At 37.2% G+C, this 20,823-nt stretch overlaps 2 protein-coding genes across 2 annotated transcripts; one reads left to right on the plus strand and one right to left on the minus strand.

The window, feature by feature from the left end:
• The first annotated feature begins 3,268 nt into the window (after positions 1 to 3,268).
• On the plus strand, positions 3,269 to 5,186 carry LOC137830929 (large ribosomal subunit protein uL11c). Its single transcript, XM_068638343.1, has 4 exons — positions 3,269 to 3,628; positions 3,702 to 3,874; positions 3,950 to 4,013; positions 4,804 to 5,186. Exons 1-4 carry the CDS (start codon positions 3,406 to 3,408, stop codon positions 5,010 to 5,012), a joined length of 669 nt encoding a protein of 222 aa, XP_068494444.1. The 5' UTR covers positions 3,269 to 3,405; the 3' UTR covers positions 5,013 to 5,186.
• A 10,253-nt stretch (positions 5,187 to 15,439) lies between these two features.
• Positions 15,440 to 17,228, minus strand: LOC137830930 (protein CANDIDATE G-PROTEIN COUPLED RECEPTOR 7). Its single transcript, XM_068638344.1, has one exon. It carries the CDS (start codon positions 17,030 to 17,032, stop codon positions 15,713 to 15,715), a length of 1,320 nt encoding a protein of 439 aa, XP_068494445.1. The 5' UTR covers positions 17,033 to 17,228; the 3' UTR covers positions 15,440 to 15,712.
• Positions 17,229 to 20,823: the final 3,595 nt, after the last annotated feature.

Consider the following 20,823-nt stretch of genomic DNA (forward strand, 5'->3'; position numbering starts at 1 on the left):
AAAGTCCTTATGGTTAGGCGAGAGCTTCATATAAACTCGGTCAGAACCAACACAAGCTTCAGTCGATTGAGATTAACTCGACCATTGAGTCATGAAAAATACTAAAATAGGACACAAACTCCTCAACCATTTCTCTCGAGGTAAACTCGGAAGGATAGAAGGCAACCTCATAGAGTAACCAGAAGTACTTGAGATCTGTGATTTGAGGAAATTTGTCTTTCCTCTTTTGAAAAAATTTGGTCCTAAGGTCTCTGGTACATTTTGGGAAGAGGCCTTCCATTTTTCCCGATGGGGAAATGATAACCCTACTTCCCTCTGATGTAGCGGAACAACCACGATAATGGTTCCAAGGGGAGAAAAAATTTCCCTAAATAAATCCCCTTCAATTGAAAAAAGAGATATTATGACTCGTAGAAGAGTCTTCTCCTATTAGAACAACCTCCCTGCTCATTAGAGGGTTGACCCCATCAAAAAAAATAAAGAAGAAGAAACCATTAGAAAAGCGTACCTATAAGAAAATGGGTGAACAGAAGCACAAAAAGGAAAAAGATTAAACCCTCAAGTCAAAACACCAACAGAGCCAAGAAGAAAAATGCAAGAGAATGTAGATATTTTGATCTTTGAAAATGCTTTGTTTTCTTTTTATTTTAAAAAACTTTGTTTTCTTTCAACGAAAATGCGCAAAACAAAACTTCGAAGAGTCACATGTCATAACACTCTAGGGCAACGTGGTAGAATAAGTGAAATGTCAACAACCTAAATTACATAACACTTCAAAAGTATTAAAACCCCTCATTAATACTTATAGAGATTCGTACTATTTCAAATAGTTATAATCACAGTAAACTCAGATCATCGAGCTGTATGAACATTCACAAAGTCTAACCTAAAGTTAGTCATGAAAAGATGGTCTTTTTTTAAAGCTCAGCCAAAAATATGACATGAGATAAATTTTAAAATAACCCAATCATCCTGTAAATTGGGTTCCTAAGCTTTGGGGCTTGTGTACTACCCAATATTAGAAAATAATGATATAATATTACCTACTATTATAATTAGGTAAAACCACTGCAAATGTGAATAACTCGCATTCACTTGAAAACTTATTTTTATTATATCAGATTAATCAACTCAATATTTGATAACAACCTTATTGGATATTGATCTAGATTCAAAAGCCTATGAATATAGTTTTATTCTCTAGTGAGTACTCAGTTCAATCTCATTCAATCACTAAAATACTTTCATATTTCTCTAAGTTCTTACTAACTTGAGTGTCGAAAGACATTTTGTAGGTGGATCTCCACTCAATGTTTCATCAACAAAGTTTGGCAACCCTTCAACGAAAAATCAGTTCCCCTGAACAATACGTTTATTTTCTTCTAAGATAATCTCCTCCATTACAACCCTCGTGTCCCTTTACACCATCATTACAATCTTCAACATCATCGATGACAATAATCACAAAATCATGTATAATATCAAGCTATTCAATCATTCCCTTCAACCACAAAGCATTTTCACCCGTTCTGTGAGTGCAATATACTCAACCTGAGTAGTAGATAAAGTCACCATTGATTAAAACTAGCTTTTCAACAAACTGTAATTCTAAATAGTGTGAAAACATACCTGAAAATTGAATTTCTAGTATCAACATTCTCTATATAGTTGCATCTACAAATCCTTATATAATTTCTCCGCTATAGATAGATTGTTTATTCACTAGCCCAAACGATAATGTTTTTTTCAAGTATTTCAACACCCACTTTAGAGTCTCTCAATGAGGACGTTCAGAATCTACCATTAACTTGCTAACCACACTAACAACATATGTCAGATGTAGTATACTATACATCATCTCGTACATGATGTTCCCTATTCTGTTAGAATATGCAATCTCCCTCCCATGTTCCTTGAAACTAGGAGCTTGGGTAATTGAGAGTTTTGTATAATAGCCCAAATAAGTACCCACAAGTTTAGATTTATGCATCCTAAACTGTACCGACCAGTGACGTCAGGGATTGACATCAGACCTCGCCAACAGAGGGAGAGATCAGACATCGGTGGTCTGAACAGCTGTAGTGGGCCACATAAGGTGGGCCCCATAATTACACTAGTTACCAGTTAAAACATCAGATATGGGAGGAATCCCTAAGGGACGAGGGATCCATGCAGGTGGTGTGTATAGCGCATTCAGGCACGACACAAGTAAATAGTCCTTGGAGACGCTAAGGCCCGTTAGGGTTAGGGTTTCCAAGGGAAGCTGCATGCATGGCACATGAATACTTAGAGCACCCACAGAATAGATGGCACCAGAGATTTGGTGCACAAGTTGGTACCCAGGCGATCATTCTGTTAGTCGTTGCACTCCAGTTAAGGGAAGTCCCATGTGCCAGATTATGCTAAGATTGTGTAATAGTGGCGCAAGGACATTTCCCAAGGAACCCTAGATATGGGTAACAGAACAGAGGTTAACCCTAGTTTCAACCTATATGAAAGGTGCTAAGAGCCCTAGCAAGGTACACAGTTTTTTAGACTGAAACTACTTTATACACTTAATGTTTCTTTGCCCTAATACTGACTTGAGCGTCGGAGTGCAAAAGGTCGTCAAGACACCCTTTGTCTTTACAGGTGAGAGATCCTTCGATCAAGGAAGTTCGATTCTCAGGTGAAGATAGGAGGAACAGGAACTGTCGTTCGAGTCAACCGACGAGCGAATCAACCGACGATAACATAAACCTTTCAACAATTTATCAACAATAGTTGTCATATAAATTAGTTATTTGACTTTCATATAAGCACAAATATCTTTAACAATATTTGAAACACAAATATTACAACAATATATACTTTAATGAGTTATATATAGATGGTTTTTATAATATATTTATCTTATTCTTTTAGTTTTTTAACATCTAATAAGTAAATAAAATCTATATTTATTTCAATCTGTATTAAAATATGTATTCTTTTGGTTTTGTAATTATTGTTTGGTATACATTTTTTACTTTTACTTCTTTTATCTTAATAATCATTTACCAAGTTTTTAGTAGATTATCCATAAAAGTTGAAAATGCTTTTATTGTATAATTATAATAATAATTTTTAAATCTTTAGACATTTTTTGAAATTTTAATTTTTACTGTGATGAAAATTTACAAGTGGTTTCTATTATACAATACAATTTATAAAAATTAATGAAAAGTGAAATTATATTTTTAATTTTTTGTTATGATAAATAAACAGAGATACTGAGACACGTATTTCCACTGATATGAATATAAAAAGTGCAGTCTATGGGAAGAGGTTGAGGTAGAATATATTGTGTAGAGTTTTTACAGGTTAATTCGGGGTGTCTACGGATAGGCATTTTATCCGAACTCAACTCTTGTTGGGAAAGATTGAATGGCGTCAACACTTATCTTCTCCTGTCCCTCCTTGTGTTCTTCTTCTTCTTCTTCATTTTTTTCCACTTCTGTCAAATTCTCCTCAAACACCAAAACAATTTCTCTTCCGTTTCCTGGAAACAAAACCCCTCTTCCCACTCCTTCTCCTTCCCTCCCAATTCGAAGGCGCTTCAATGTCATTGCCATGGCTCCCCCTAAACCTGGTGGGAAGGCCAAGAAAGGTAAGCTTAATTTTTGTTTAACCTCATTCTCGCTCCTCTGAATTTTTGCTTAATTTTCTGTTGGGTGGTGCAGTGGTTGGAGTTATAAAGCTGGCCCTTGAAGCTGGGAAGGCTACACCCGCTCCTCCCGTTGGCCCTGCTCTTGGATCCAAGGGTGTCAATATTATGGCTTTCTGCAAGGATTACAATGCTAGAACCGCCGATAAGCCCGGTTATGTCATTCCTGTCGAGATCACAGTCTACGACGTCAGTTCTTAGCTCTCAACTTATTCTCATTTTCCCCGTCGCCAATCTCCATTTACACGTGTTTTCCTTCTGTAGGATAAAAGCTTTACTTTCATATTGAAGACCCCACCTGCTTCGGTTCTACTTCTTAAAGCCGCTGGTATGTTCACAACCATCCACTGCCTCTAAACTGTTTGATATTATGTTTCCCTCAGTAGCATAATCTGTTGCTGCCAATCACAATGATTTGTTTATGCTTTCTTTTATTTCAAGACAGACTGGGAAGGAATCATCTATATTATCTTAATTCAACCCTATTCTTTCTCAGTACCAAGTTTCATCGTGTTTCTTAGATCGTATGTGATTAAGGAACACTGAATTTTCTTACTTTTCCTCTGCTTGAAATTAAGTGACCTGGCACATTATTGATTTACAAACCGATTCAGTTTCCTGCTGAATTGCCTTGGATTGGATTTGGAACATATTACCCTAGTTAAAACAGTTGGTTGACTTAAACGTCCGTACTAATATTTGAAATTGAGTATTATACACCGAGGTTTTGTTAATTTCTACATCCTTTGACTACTATGGACTCACGAGGTGCTTTTAATGGTTTGAGAACTCTGTGTAGCCGTTAAAATCTGTCTATACGGACTATGAAACTTCGTTTGCCTTTCTATTTGTGGAATTTTATTTACAGTATATACTCATGATTGACTTCAAAGATAGATGTCGATGGTTGTAATAGCATTCTAGCACAAAATTTGTTTTACTTGGGTGGCTGAAATTCAGTTTTTTGAGTGAATAGTCCTTGTTTTACTTATAATAAACCTGAACAAACAGAATGCAAACTGTTATTGATTTGATAGAGCATCACTCAAAGCTTATTGTGTTTTTCAATGAATCAATGTTCAAAGTTCCAAACCGTCTAACTTGAAATTGCTATTTAGGAGTGGAAAAGGGTTCAAAAGACCCCAAGGGGGAAAAGGTAGGAAAGGTCACAATTGATCAATTGCGTACAATTGCTGCTGAAAAGCTGCCGGACTTGAATTGCTCGACTATAGAATCAGCTATGAGAATTATAGCTGGCACTGCGGCAAATATGGGGATTGTGGTTGATCCTCCAGTTCTTGAACCCAAACAGAAGGAATTGGTGTAGTAAAGTTTTTCGGTTTGGCCAAATGTATGACGGTCCTTGTGCCTAACTTTTTTGCCTGTACAAAATCACGCAGGACATTGTTTAGTAAACTTATTTTGTATTTAAACAGCAAACGAAACATTTCTTTTAGTTATTTGGTATTGCATGAATGATATTTAAATGCATGCGTTTTCACTATGGGGTGCCATCATAAAGTTGACAAGTAATTAGTATAAACTCAAATTGGTGCAGTCTACTGTGTATGACTATTTTAACATGTACCGATGCACATAAGAGTGTGCACAATAATTTTTGTGACTCATGGCCTATGTATTGTACTTTATTTTATTTTATTTTTCAATTTGCACGTTAGTCTTGCAGTAACAGAGGAGTTCAACGTTGATTTCGAGATTGGCCACTTAGAATGGCAAAGAATTGGTGTTGCTTGTGGTTGTAGTAGAGAACAAAGTTAACATAGATGGCACAGGTGGATGAACTTGTGAAGAGGGTGTGGTGAGGTTTGAGATGTTAATGCGATAGTCAAAATGTCATATTTAGTGGATCATCAAATATATACCATATGAGAATTAAATACATTCATGTTAGACTACACTTTATTAAAACAGATTGATTTTTTTTTAGAATAAAGGAAGATGATGCGAAAGTTCTTCCATGATTTAGAGTCTTGTAGATGATGATTTGCCTCCATTGTCTTGATGAATTTATGTTATCTCTATATATACATAATACATTTTATTGAGATATTCTTTATATGTAGAACCTTTTATTATAATAGAGTTTTATTTCATTCTTATTGTGTTTTACTAGTTATTGTTACGGGAAACCAACAAAAGTAACTAAATTTTAGTTACATTGAAAAAAACAACTTTAAAAGCATTATATAAATATGAGAGTTTATTGTAAGGTATAAGAAAATTGATGAAGTTAACAACATTCACGACTGTTTTAATAGAAAAAATATAAAAAAAAAACAGTTATAATAAGTCATGTAAAAAATTGTTAAAATAATGTCTCTTAGGAATGAGAGTTATCAACATATGAGATCTTGTGGAGGGTGAAAAGTTAAGAAGAATGGAGTTATTCAGTCAACCGAGGCTGCTAGATAAAAAGTTGGAATCTCTATACAGGCAAAAAGCCAGATCAAACTGGTTTAAGCATGGAAATTCTAACTCCAAATTTTATCACTCTCTTATTAGGTGGAGGAGAAGATCAGGAATGAAGTTAAAGGTGTCAAATTAGACAATCAGTGGTGCCAAGAACTAGAAACTTTTTGCAGGGAAGCAAAGCGAGTGTTTGAGCAAAGGTTCATTGGCCATTCCTGACCTTGGTGTTAGTCTTGGATCTGTGGACTTCAAGTCTCTTCCCGAGGCGATTAGCTTGAGTATGGTAGATGGTTTTCTTGAGGTGGAAGTAAAGGTTGCAGTGTGGCTGTGTGAGGAATCTAAGAGCCCGGGTCCAGATGACTTTAATTTCAATTTCATTAAGAGCAATTGGGAGACCTTAAAGAAGGACATTATGGAAGTTGTGTACTTGTTTCAAGAATCGGGGAGCTTCTCGAAGGGTTGCAATTCGCCCCTTCATTGTTCTTGTTCCTAAAGTGAAAGACCCTATTATGATTGATCAATTCAGACCAATCTCTTTAGTGGGAGCCCTTTATAAGATCATCACTAAGGCGATGTTGTGCCGTATCAAGGATGTTCTGCCTCTAGTTATTGATGATGTTCAGTCAACTTTTTTGAAAGATAGGAGAATGTTAGAAAGTGTTCTGATGGCCAATGAGGTGATTGAGGAGGTACGGAGAAGTCGGAGGAGTGAAGTGTGTTTGAAGGTGGACTTTGAAAAGACGTATGACTCGGTTAGGTGGAGCTTTTTGTTGGATATGTTACATAGGATGGGGTTCCACAACAAATGGATCAAGTGGGTGAAAGGTTGTTTGGAGTCGGCAAGTGTCTGTTTTGGTTAACAGTAGTCCGATGGAGGAGTTTAGACCATCTAGGGGGTTGAGGCAAGGCGACCCTTTGGCTCCATTTCTTTTCCTTATTGTAGCAGAAGGTTTGGCTGGTCTAGTACGCAAAGCTATTAAGGAGAACCTGTTAAGAGGTGTGAAGGTGGGGAGAACTGAGATTGAATGTTGTATGTTACAGTTTGTTGATGACACTCTGTTTATGTGTGAAGATTCCTACTCCAATATCTTCACAATTAAGGCGATTCTCAGGGTTTTTGAGCTGGCTTTTGGTCTCAAAGTTAACTTTCATTAATCAAAGCTGGCAGGTATTAAGGTTGAAAGGAATTCTCTAGAGACCTATGCAAGAACTCTTAACTGCGGCGTTATGCAGATCCCTTTTAAATACCTAGGGTTTACAAGTAGTTGGCAATTCAAGGAAGGTGCAGTTTTGGGAACTAGTCGTTGACAAAGTTAAAGCTAGACTCTGTGCTTGGAAGGGGAAATGCTTGTCACTAGCGGGTAGAGTATGTTTGATTAAATTGGTCTTAACCTCCATACCCCTGTTTTATCTCTCTTTCTTTAAAGCTCCAACATCAATTTGTGACAAAATATATAGCACTCAAAGGACATTCATTTGGCCTGGGACAATGATCACAAACATATATCTTGGGTTCGTTGGGAAAATGTGTGTAAACCAAAGGAGGAAGGGGGTTTGGGGGTCAAGGATATTAGAATGTTTAATTGTACCTTGCTAGCAAAATGGAAATGGAGCCTGATGAGCGAGGAAAAGGGGAAATGGAAAGAGATTTTGGTATCCAAGTACTGTACTGGTGCAGTAAGAAGTCAAGACTCTGGTAACCGTCATTCTTGGTGGTGGAGAGATCTATCTAAGGCATGTGGTGAGGGAGAAGGTGATGGATGGTTCCAAAAATCTATTGCTTGGAAAGTTGGTTCCGGGGATAAAGTCAGATTTTGGGAAGACGCCTAGATGGACAACAACAAGCTTATATCCTTGTTTCCCAGGTTGTTTACCATCTCCTTGGATCAAGCTAAGACAGTGGGCGAGGTAGGTTCTTGGGAGGCTTTAGGATGGAACTGGAGGTTAAGGTGGAGAAGGCCTAGATTCAATTGTGAAAGCTCTATGGAGGGAGAACTGCTCAATCTCATTACAGGAAAGAATTTGAGTAAGGAAACCGAGGATGCTATCGTATGGAGTGGGGATCACAACGGTGTTTTCTCTGTGAAATCTGCATATCTGACTTTGTGTAACTAGTCCAATGGTAACTCGCACGATGTTTTTACTCTCTTGTGGCAAGCTAAAGCGATGCCCAAAGCTTTATTTACCGCATGGAGGATTTTACTTGGAAGGCTTCCAACTTATGATAACATCATTCAGAGAGGTATGGTTGTCAACTCCTCTCTTTGTGCGCTCTGTAAAGCAGCAGAAGAATCATCCCAACATCTTTTTCTGACATATGTCTATGCACAACGTGTCTGGTCTCTATGTCTTAGATGAATAGGTTTCTTGTTTGTCCAGCACAAGGACCTAATAAACCACTTTGAGAGATTTCACTTAGCTCATTTTACTGCTAAACAGAATCAGGTCTGGAAGGATATTTGGGTTGTGGGATCAGGAAACTTGGCTGTTTTTAAACAAGGGATAGCCAATGCTGAAGAAATCTTTCATTCAGCTCAACTATCAGCGTGGTTAAGGTTGAAGCATGGGGCCTCTCCCTTTAGTTTTGCTTTCTCAGATTTGGATTCTCAATCCCGGCCAATGCTTGCAAGGTTGCTGATGTGGAGGATGGTTAAGTGCATTTTCTCTTCCTGTTGCGTAGAAGGTACCTGTGGTAGATGGGAGCTGGATGCTGGGTGGTTACTTTAGTGTCTGGAAATGTAAGAATTCAAAGCAGTTTTGTTGGTTTTGAAGCATCCACATTGGTCTGCTGTCCAAGTTTTGGGAGGCCTTGCTGGATCAAGTGCATCTGGGATGCTGGTTCGGTGCAGGGAAGTGCTGGGCAGGGAGAAATTGTTTTCTATCACAGTTTGAACAGAGGCAGGGTAATGCAGGCAGGGACAATCTGTTTTTTTTTTCACAGCTTTGAAGAGTAGCAGAAGGGCCTGAAGCTGTGAAGGAGCAGATGTGTTGCTATCTTGGTATGCAGGTGCTGTGTTTTTATTTGTAGCATTGTGCAGTATATATGGTGGACCAAAGGTGTTATCTTTTAAGGAGCGTGAAGATTCAAAATTGTAAATTCACTTTGGGTTTGGAGGGCTGGATGGAGGTTTCCAAAGTACTTGGAGCTAGGAAAAGCCAAGGCATTCTTTTGGTCTTTTACTCCTAGTCCTGATGCTGTCTTTGAAGTAATAGAAGAAACTGGTTTTTTGACAAGATCTTTGGTTACTAGGAGCACTTTTGGAGAGCATTTGGTGAGCACGAGGTCCAAGCAAGAGTAAATGGCCTCCAATTGAGGTTATCTATAGGAGTTGCGTGCAAGGTTTTGGTTGAGATGGCACATGTTGGAAGTTGCAGGGTCTCTCTGGTTAAGGGAGGCTGGTTGGTTAAGAGGCATAGAAGGTTGAGGAGTTACATATGCTTGGAGCCTTTTTTCTTGCTGCTGGTGGTGCTGCAGAAGAACAAGTACACATGTGAGCTGTAGCAATTCTTTGGAGTTCCTGTTTTTTGGTCTCTCTTGGTTTTGCTCCACCGCAGCTAGTGCAGCCCCTAGTGTAGTAGGGCAGGTTATTATGTATATTGATGGCTTAAATGCCTTTGGAAGAATGAAGAATCAAACAGGTTGAAAATTGATGCAGCAAAATTGTAATACAATTGAAGCATACTTTTGAGGAACTAGGGGGTTCATAAGCAAGGGTGCAAGATAATTGAAGTGCAAAGCTGAGTTTCTCTACAGAGCCAAATCTGTGAGAAGATTGGGTACTAAGGTGGGAAAGCATATCATGGAACGGTGATGTTAGATGCACAATTCTGTTGACAACCTCATAATTGCATAGTTTTGCAGCAACCATGTTCTTTGCAGCTGGAGCAGATTTAACTTTGCAATTATAGCAACTTTTTGAAGGTCCTATACTGTAGAACTATCACGACCTTTAGATGAGGCAATATCAAGCTTTGTTTTTGCTCAAATCTGGTTCAATTTTGGTTTGGTTCTGTTATAATAACCAACATGAATGGGAGTAAAGTTAAGCACTTGGAGTAGACATGCTTTGTTGATTAAAAGGAAGTATACATGTTCGGTGCAGTTTTTGGCAACTGCTAAGGGAGTCATATAAGCTCAATACCATGGTTATGAAAGCTAAGAAAAGGGGGCCAAGGTTGATGCAGGTGCAGGGCTAGCCAGGCCAGAGCCTATGCAGTGCTTTAAAGCCGCAGGTTCAATATGCTGGTCCTGGTTTTGCTGGTGTTTTTTGGCAGCCATTTATGCAACATTCATCTGGTTATGCAGCTGATGTAAATGCTGTAGAGAGTTGTTCTACTTTTTTGTGTATGGTAGGAAGTTTAAAAAGTTTTTTTCTTTAGAGGTGAGGGCCTCTTGTTATTTGTATATCTTTTTATTTTATTATTTGCTGACAAAAAAAAAACATATGAGATCCCAAGCTATACTTAGTTTCTTTCAATGGATTAGAAATATATGCAGAAGTAACATAACTATGGCAAATATACGAACTAAAAAGGCGTGGAGAAATGGTCGTAGAAATTTGCTTTGATTATAAAAGACTATCAAATATACTGAGTTATCAAAGCTCATAAGTTATGCGATAGTGCTTTGAACACAAGTTCGCGTTTAATGTATTGAATTTCTCTTATTGGAGGCCTGTCTTATAAAAAGGTTGCACTTTGAATGCAATTTTCTTGAGTATTTGAGAATAAATTACTTGATGAAATAATTTATTGTATCCAAGGTTTAATACATTCCTCATGAATCGAAATTTAGAAAGTTTGAGACGAGATAAGGTTGTCCAATGTGACTTGAGTTTTTCTTATTTGTTAAAGTATTCATTTTGATCTTTTAATTTACTGACAATTTAAAAATGTGTAATATGAAATTAAAAAGTATTAATATATTAGTAATCAATATTGACTGTATAATTAACAGTTAAGTATTTATCAATACACCATTAACCAACTCAGATTTTACTATTGTAAAAGTTGTTACTTGTTTATATATATATAAACAAAAGAGTAGTTGTGAAGACTTTTACTTCTGAATTGACGGAAGAACAAAATGACTAGAATTTTAGTTAACTACTCAATATTTTGAATGATAAAGGATTAAATAAATTTTCAATACAAGATTCTAGAACAAAAATATATTTTAACTTTTCAAAAATATCCTGAGACAACACGATTATGTAATATACATACACACACACTTTAAAATAACAAAAATACGTCTCAAATAAAAACCAAAATATTTATTATGGGGTAAAAGAAATCCCATTCTATCGTTATTAAATCAAAATTAAACTTTTAAATTTCTCCATTACATATTATATTTTATTCAAGTTTATATTAGGAAACATCAATGGAGCTACTTTCCCTGTGTTCTACATTACTAGATCAAGCTTCATCACCTCTACCCTATAAAGTATACACATTCCAACACTTAACTTCCAAAATGCAGGGCGACAGTACAACCATATTTATTAAAATCATTTTAAATTAACAATCAAGATTTATGTATTCATAATTATTTTAAAAAAAAGTTAATCAGATATCACAATTTATCTGAATATTGTTGTCTTATAAAAAAAAGTGAAAACATATCTAATTTATTTAAAGCATTTCACCTTTTCTTCATCATCAACATTAAAAAAGACACTTTAGCTCAATAATAAATAAAATTAAATATTTTTAATTATATAGATTTTATTCCTTTTTAACCATAATTATGGTAAAAACTTACATAATAAGATAATAAACTAAATATTTTTAGTTATATATATAATTATGGTAGAAAGTTACACAATAAGGTTTTGAGTAAGTTATTGTCTCTCCTTATTAATGATGTGTCGAGATTGTCAGAACTGTGTCAAAGATGAAAAAATCTCTTGACAGAGATGAAAAAACATCTTAAATTTGGATACTCTGCTGATACGTCTTATGAGTGTGATATTTGATACCTGTTGGACACAAGGACACACATCTTTAATGAGGTGGCCAAGCTTCATAGGTTTTACCATTTATTCGGAAGGGGCAGAATCAGATAGTTTTTCAATAATCAAGTCCAAATCCATTGTCACACTATGAAAGACAAATATCAGGAGCAAGCAGTATCATATTGCCCAACTAGGATTACTAACCTCACATAAGCAAGAATAATTTCCAAGCTACAACCATCTCTGTCAAAAACTTGACATGTGTATAATCATTGACCCACAAACTACAAAAAATTTCATAAAGAACAAGCATCCTTGTGTATGAATACTGAGGTACATGAGATTCCAAAAAATTGGGGCTAAACGACTTAGAAATTTTTATATTAGACTAGCTGCTCAAGCAAATCTTAATTCACATTGCACATTAAAATATAACCAAAGGCAGAGTAGTCTATAGTCCATATCAGATGAGAAAAACAGAACCAAGATGCCATAGAAGAAAGATTTAATCAACAAGATAAATACTACCCATGCACTTAAAATTCAACTAAAAATTCCAAATCAAAATCTTTGGACTCTTACCAGCTATACAAGGAGTTCTACTTCTTGAAATTATATAGATTTAGCAGAAGAAGGAAAAAAGATAAATATATGTATGTATATATATATATATATATATACACATATAAATATAACGTTCAGTTACCTAAATTGGTGTGATACAAAATATAAAACTCTAGCCTATTGTCATTCTAAACTCCTAATGCTAATCAAATTAAATAAGAAAGCAAATTCAGAAATTTAAGGAAATACAGAAATCACTTATAATATATCAATATAAGATACTCTAAAATGCTCTAAGGATAAGATCAACATATCATAACATATTTCTTAGATATTCTAAGCTTTATCCTCTAATAAAAGTTTACTAAGCTTCAAACTTGGGAAAAATTAGGTGATGCACAGACTAAGAAGCCAAACTACATCTCGAAAAAAAAAACAAGGTAAAGGACAAAGGTAGGATTGAGTGTTTGATTTCATTCGGGACAAAGAGACAAAGGTCATACTGCATTTATGACCGACCGGGCAGCATAGAAATTCTTGAAAAGATAATTTTAAACCTAATTCAATCCTTTATGCTGAAGACTGAATATCTCAAGCATGGAAATAGATTTTTAAGGGAGGATAGCAACTTGATAGTGGATAAGAGAGTAGATCCAATAAACCTTGCTAAGATACGCTTTTATACCATCTTAGAAAATAGACTTTAAGATTAATTCAACTTCACAAATCGGTTTATAAGATGAGATTTACATCTATATACTATAATTTAGTCATTTCTAGTCGATATATAATCTCTAACAGAAACCAATAATAATACCAACCAGACCCAAAACACAGCCGAGCACATCTCAAAAGGCCACACAAACCAAGACTTAAGAGACTGGGTGTCATCAGATTGGCCATATAAAAGTAAGCAAACGAGGAAGCGGGTGAAAAGAAGTTAGATTCGGAAAGGAACAGTGATGGGAGGACTGTATTGAAGGTTCAGAAAGATAAAATTGGTGTAGAAGGTTCAGAAAGATAAAATTGGAATAGAAGGTTCAGAAGGATAAAATTGGAATAGAAGGTTCAGAAGGATAAAACTAACAGCGAATGAGATTCTTTTTGGGAACATATTCTTTGTTCGTACATAATGCACCATCACCAAATAGTTATATTTTGTATCAGAGTAATGGATTGATACTCCTTCATAGGATGTGAAAGGAACCGTCACATAGTTACAGCCAATGAGATTCTTTTTGGGAACATAATTATGGAAAATATTATGTGTTGATGTGAAAGGAACCGTCACATAGTTACATTTTGTATCAGAGCATTGGATTGATACTCCTTCAACACCTACTCTTTTTTGGAACACAACTATGAATAATTTTCTTGTTGGTACATGAGGACCACAACCAGCATAGTAACTTTTTATATCAAGAATTGGATTATATTTCAACATCCATTCAGAGTACATCGATAAACTATTATCCAAATAAAAAAACTTGCCAAACTCAGACACACAAGAAACGGCCTAGCAATTCAGCAGACACCCAAATCTGGCCTCATCATCCAAAGCTTAAATATGATAAAAGATAAAACAAACATATTGAAAGAACACAAAATGCTGATATTTCTCCAATGACTCTTCATATTTGTCTTATCCTTCCAACGTTGGGAATTTTTCCTATCTTTCATATTCTGCTGTAAAATAAAACCTATTTCTAAATAATTTTGTGGGACTCATAACCAATGCAAAACTTAGCAATTTGTTTAGGGAAGATGAATTCATAAATCCTAATTCGCAATTTAAACTTTTATTACCTCGCTCGTAGTAAATTTCATTTGACAAGTACATGCTGTGCACATTGGACTATAATTGGACATTGTCCATGTCATGACATGGGTTACTGTTTGTATCTGTGTCTTCTTCGTAAATAGAAATCACCAATTACAAATCAATTAAGGAACCACTCAAGAAATATAATGAAATATGGAAATCACTTGTAAGAGATTATCTCTAAGATATTCTACAATGCTCCAAAGATACAACCCAGATAATATGAATTTTCTAGATATCATAACATTACTTGTGAAATCGAAACTACAACGTCCAATGTCTTCTCACTAACAATGCTAATATGTAAGAAGAAAGAGTAGACGACCTTATAGTTTTTCTTGCTCACCACCAAATTTTAATGTAACAAAGCAAAACATACTACCTAATTTGCAAAGATTGCATAGTACTAATTTAAAAAAGAGAAAGTGCATTATAATGAAAGTCTTTCAACTAGCCTTAGAACTAGTTAGAATCAAGGTAATAAGGAAAGTGACCATAATCATGTTCAATCGCTTGTAACAGACTCATGAAAGAAAAAGAGCCCCAGTTCTACTTCTTACATTCTCCAGAGGATCCAGTCCTCCATTTCTGTAACAGACTGGCAGTGTCACTGCACTCCTTCTCACATCAGAACAAGACTTCAATTTTGTGTTGAACATGGTTGAGGAATAGATGCTGCTAGGGCCCAAGTAACTCACGTTAGAATTTCCCTCCGCAACCACAAACCTAGGATACCAGATTTTCTATTGTATGGATAAAATTCCAGAACCCCAACCCTGATTCTTACATACAATTAGCTCAGGGGTGCAGTTGATTTGACACTTATACCTATCCCTCCAAGAAAAATCAGAAGTCCAGTGATAATAGCAATGTTTCCAACAAATTTAGAGTAATGATACTATGATCGAACAAATTCCAACGGAACCGAAGTTTGAACGTGGAAGATAATTATAATAAAAGCAATCATGACAAAAAATGTTTGCAAGGTATCCGTATCAATACTTAGACGTAATATATGTTCATAGCACTACACAAGGGTTTAGAATATTATGACACTAGTTCAAAAAAACTGGCATGAGTCCAGAACACAAAATATAGCACAATGATTTAGGAATAATGACTATATCCATAAAATGTAACTTGAAAATTCCTACTGGTCGTTGAGATGAAACCTGAGCATTGCTGAGCATCATACAAAGTTGTCCAACACCTGACTCGGGAAAAGCTCAATACTTTTGTATTTTGAGAGAATTACAATTCAAATTCATCTTCAAGCTTCAATGCCTCGGCAGCAGCCTCTTCCTCTTCGTCATCGATGACAAAATAAGGATTGTGAGCCTCAGGCTTGAACTTGTAGCCGGTGAAGAAGTAGAAAGCAAGCGTGGCTAACTCAGCAGCAACCACACTGGTCCAAGAATAGCGATAGGAGGTTATGGTCTCCAAGGCATAAACCACAACCCTGGTGAAGTAAATGTAACAGATGACGACGATGTAGTAGTGGCGGAAGAGGGTGAGCTTCATCAAATTAACAGCGGCCTTGCCGTCGGTCCTGGCGGCCTCACGGAGGTTCTTGATGGACCAGACAATGGGGAAGAGAACAGCGCAGCAACAAACGACATCGACGAGGAGGAAGACCTGTTTCCAGGTAACCCAGTCGTGGCCGTAGGGGCCACTCTCGTCAATGACGACCTGAGCAATGTTGGCGATGACTTGAAGGGGGATGACAATCATGAGAACCTTCTTTTCCTTATCCTGAAGGAAGGGCTTGAGGAAGGACCAGCCGGTGCCAATCAAGACAATGAGAGTGAAAAGAGAAATGCCCTTGAGGAAGCTGAAGATGTAGAAGATGATATCCCAGCCGTGGGCGCTGCCGGTGCGCTTGATGTAGGATTTGTCCTCGGCCTCACACAAGAGATTCAAGGCCTTCAAGATGATCACGGCAAGCATGAAGTAATGGATGCGGAATGCGGTCAATCGCTTCTTGTAGAGCACGCTGATCCAAAGAGCAGCAAGGGCGAAATACACAAGCGACAGCACGAAATAGACCTTGGGAAGGATGGTTCTGCCGGCAGAGAGGTAATCGCGGGCGTTGCTCGTTCCGTCCAGATTGTACATGGCGGATTTAACGTCCATGCTGACTTTGAGCTGCTGCGGGTGGCAGTTGGCGAAGACCAGGTTGTACTGATCGGCGTCGGTTTCGGTGTAGTCGGTGTTGAAAGAGTCTTTGCCGTCGAGAGAATTGAAGGAGTATACGAACTTGACGAGATCGGATTGAAGGGCGCAGCGAATCTCACCATCCTCCAGCTGCTGGAGGACATGGAGCCAGGAATCAAGGGTGCAGAGAAAAAAGCCAACCTTTGAGAGGTTCAAATTGTTATTGGAGAGGGAGAGTCTGGAAACGTTGAGCTCAAGGCGGCCGCTGTGGGTGAAGCCAAACTGGTCGAAGGGAACGATGGGCCGATCGTCATCCCGGATCTCGGAGAAGCGGATCTCTGAGAGGGAGGAGGGGAGGAGACCCAGTAAGAGGAGGAGGAAGAGGAAGAAGGAGCAAGGTGAAGACCCCATCTTCATCACCGTCGCCGTTCGTGAAACCTTCAGATAGATCAGATCTGCCAATTCTTATCTCTATTGCTATTGCTCATAAGCCAGCCCTTCACCGTCAAATAGTCGCCAATGCAATCGATTATGTAAATCAACAACACACCAAACTAGTCAGTCAACTCCATATTCTCACCCCGCACCATTTACTATTAATACCCTTTTTCTTATTTCAATTTTCATTATTTTTAAAAACTTTAATGTTCAAATAATTAAATTACTGCTATTTTCAATATAATAATTTTTTTATATCTGAAATATAATTAAAATTTATATTTTCAAAATACATAGATATATTTTCATTAAAAATTATAAATAATAATTTTTATTTATATGTGGAACAATACATCCAAAAGTTCACATGATTCGTTAGGACTATTTCTCCAAAAAAGATTAATGCAAAATCATGTGGGTTGAACCAACAATGACTTAAAAAGAGAGAATATAGTGTACTTATGATTAATGAAAAATGATCGTGTAAAATCTTGAGACTTAAGTATGGTATGAAGTATGCAATGTGAAAATTTCAGAAAATATGAAAGGCACGATATATATTGAGATATTGAAATTTGAGATAAATAAATTAAAGAAACCTATACTGGGGTATATTAAAAAAAAACTCAATCATCTTACAAAAAGATTGGTTCAAGAGGAATTCAAATAAAAGAATCGACCAAGTAGTTATTAAATAAATGGATCAAAAAGCGGTTACAAAAGACATTGTCGATGTAAAGAAAGATTGTGGTAAGTAACATTAACGTGAAGTGAGAGTTGTGGAGATAGGCTCGCATAGCAACTAACAAGCTTGTAAGGATTTGGACATCTTTCCAAAAGTTTAAACCTCTAGCACCCAACACTCCTTGTTTTTTCCTTGGAGGGACATAATCCAAGGAATCGACCAGATCTTTTTGCAACAATTCCTAAGGGATCAAACCAAGGTTGCTCCACCATCTGTGCACATACAAGGTATTTCTGAACCAAGTATATTTGTGTTTGCTAGCGATGACTAGGTAGAAGTTGAAGGCAATAGAAGAACATTTTGTGATAATCACTATTTAACTGACCGTATATGATCACTATAAGAAAATTGAGGTTTTGACCATCATGAGGTTATTTTTTTTGCTTTTTACTAAAATGGGGTTCGTTTAAAAAAAATTACAAATTTTGGCAAGTCGTGCCAATTCGGCACGACTTCATATGCACAAATCGTTCCAATTAGACACGACTCTGTCATGTCATACTGAAGTCGTGCCAACTTGGCATGACTTCTGCCACGTCATAATTTGAATTTTTTTTTTAATTTTATTGTTTATATTAGGTATATGTAATGTTAAAAATTAATTTGCTATGAAAGAATGAAGCACAATCTGCTATGTGTCAGGTGCAAAGATATGACCGAGAAAATTCAGTCTTTGACGTAGAAGATATGCTGACTATCGAACATCGACACTACCCAATGACATACACAGTTAAATTAAATGAATGGTGGTGTGATTGTGGGGAATTTCAAGCTTTACATATGCCTTGTTCACATGTAATTGTTGTTTGCTCATTTTGTCATTTACAGGTAACGACATTTGTGGCCCCAGTATACAGTCTGCACAATATTTTAAAGGCTTATGAGGTCCAATTTAATCCAATTCGAAATCAGGATTATTGGTCTACTTACACGGGACCAAATTTCTTACCTGACCCCATCATGCGTCGACATCAATCAGGAAGACCTAGCACTTAACGCATTCGTAACGAAATGGATGATTCAATTCCAAATAAGCCAAAAAAATGTTCATATTGTAGAACGGAAAGTCACAATAGAAGCAATTGTCCACACATACAAGCTTAATAATAAAATTCAATTCAAGTTTGATTATTAATTTCCTCATTTTTTTTATCTATGTATTTATTCATTCATAACACTATTAGAACATTCATTTTCTTTATCTATGTATTTATTCATTCAATTCAAACATGATCCATACATGATTATCCAATTTTTTGTTCCTTAAAACTAACACTCTTAGAAAATTATGTATCAAATTAATTTTTAACATTACATAACTTACTACCTAATATATAAACAATAAATTTTTAAAAAAAAATTATGACGTGGCTGAAACTTCAGTATGACATGGCAGAGCCGTGTCAAATTGGGACGATTCGTGCATATGAAGTCGTGCCAAATTGGCACGACTTACCTAAATTTGTAATTTTTTTAAACGGACCCCATTTTAGTAAAAAGCACAAAAAATAACCCTATCATGGTCAAAAACCCCAAGAAAATCATGAAATAGAAACCAATTTTATAAACAAAATATAATTAGTTGCTATAGTGACTAAATTAGATATCATTTTATGGACTAAATAAATTTTTGGTTTATAAATTAGTTTCTATTATTGTTAAATGATTTTTGTTCCTTTCGGTTGACAAGAAACGCCTTCGTGCGTCTACGTCACGCTCACGCTCAGTGTCCCTGCGTTTGTGTATGGTTCCCCTGTGATGAAAACCTAAAACACAAAGACAATGGGCGCCCTAACGGCCGTTTGCACTCCGACACTCAAGTCAGTACTAGGGCTAGGAAACACCAAAAACTGTATATTCTTGCTCTTGTGTGTGTGTAACGGCGCAAGAGGATTCTCCCCTAGCCAAGCTTGTTAACTTACTATTTATAGACTGAAAACTAGGGTTTCCTGTTTACCTGAAGTGGGCCTTTTTGATGGGCGGGCCCAGCACTGTTGTTACCTTACTCTCTGGATAACCTAGTGCGTGGGGTCCCTAACTAGAGTGCAACCTCTGACGGGATGACCACCTGGATTTCTCCTCGTGCACCTGATCTCTAGGGTCACCCACCTCTGAGAGTGCCCTAGCTGTTCACGTACCATGCATGCAGCTCGCCCCTGATCGTGGCCCTTGCTGGCCATATCCTTCTAGTGGCTTTTATACTTTGTGTCACGCCTGAATGCGTCGTCCACTATACACGCATGGGCACTCGTGATCTAGGCTTCTTCCTTACTTATAACTGGTGTGTGATCTGGGATCCACCTCTCGTGGCCCATCTCTACCGCTTGGATCCTATGTCTGACCTCTCCACACTGTTTAGTGGCAAGTCGGTGCATCCTGATGACCGATGTCTGACCACTCTCGGCTCCTTGGCGAACGTGCTTTGCGAGGTATTGGCCCGCGCTGCTCGTGGGACCCGCTTACGTGGCACCAATATTACCAGTGGTTAGTCAACGCCCGGGGACTGGTTGGTACACAAGCCCCCCAGCCTCGAGCTGTAACTCGTTCAGCAAAGAGGCTAAGTCCTTGCCCTGAGTGATCTACATGGCTCTGTGCGACAGGACGTAAATACGGCGCCAAAGTGACGTCTTTTCGGGCCTGTCTTATCTGTGCACACGTGTCTTCATCAACGGGTAGGGTTTAAGGTCGCTTACGCTTCTTCGTTTGCTTTTAAACTCTGGAAAACGCGCGCGTCTAATCGCTTGTTACATCATTCTCTGAAACCTTTTGATCGTTTCACCTTCTTCCCCAAGCATTCTCACACTCCCTTCGTGCGTTTCTGTTTCATTCGCTATCATCTGCAGGTATGAACACTGACTCTTATTCACCCCTGTTTACTGGTTCTAAATACTGCTTGTTTGCTTAATCTTTGCATGGATCGCCTTTTGTTTTTGGGTTTCGTTTCGATTTAAGAAACCTTAAAATCTGGTAGATGTTGCTTCTTGTTACTGTAACGTTGCGCTTGCGCTTTCCTTCCGTATGGTCG

This window comes from Phaseolus vulgaris, chromosome 6 (assembly GCF_000499845.2).
Source record: "Phaseolus vulgaris cultivar G19833 chromosome 6, P. vulgaris v2.0, whole genome shotgun sequence".
Taxonomy (NCBI): domain Eukaryota; kingdom Viridiplantae; phylum Streptophyta; class Magnoliopsida; order Fabales; family Fabaceae; genus Phaseolus; species Phaseolus vulgaris.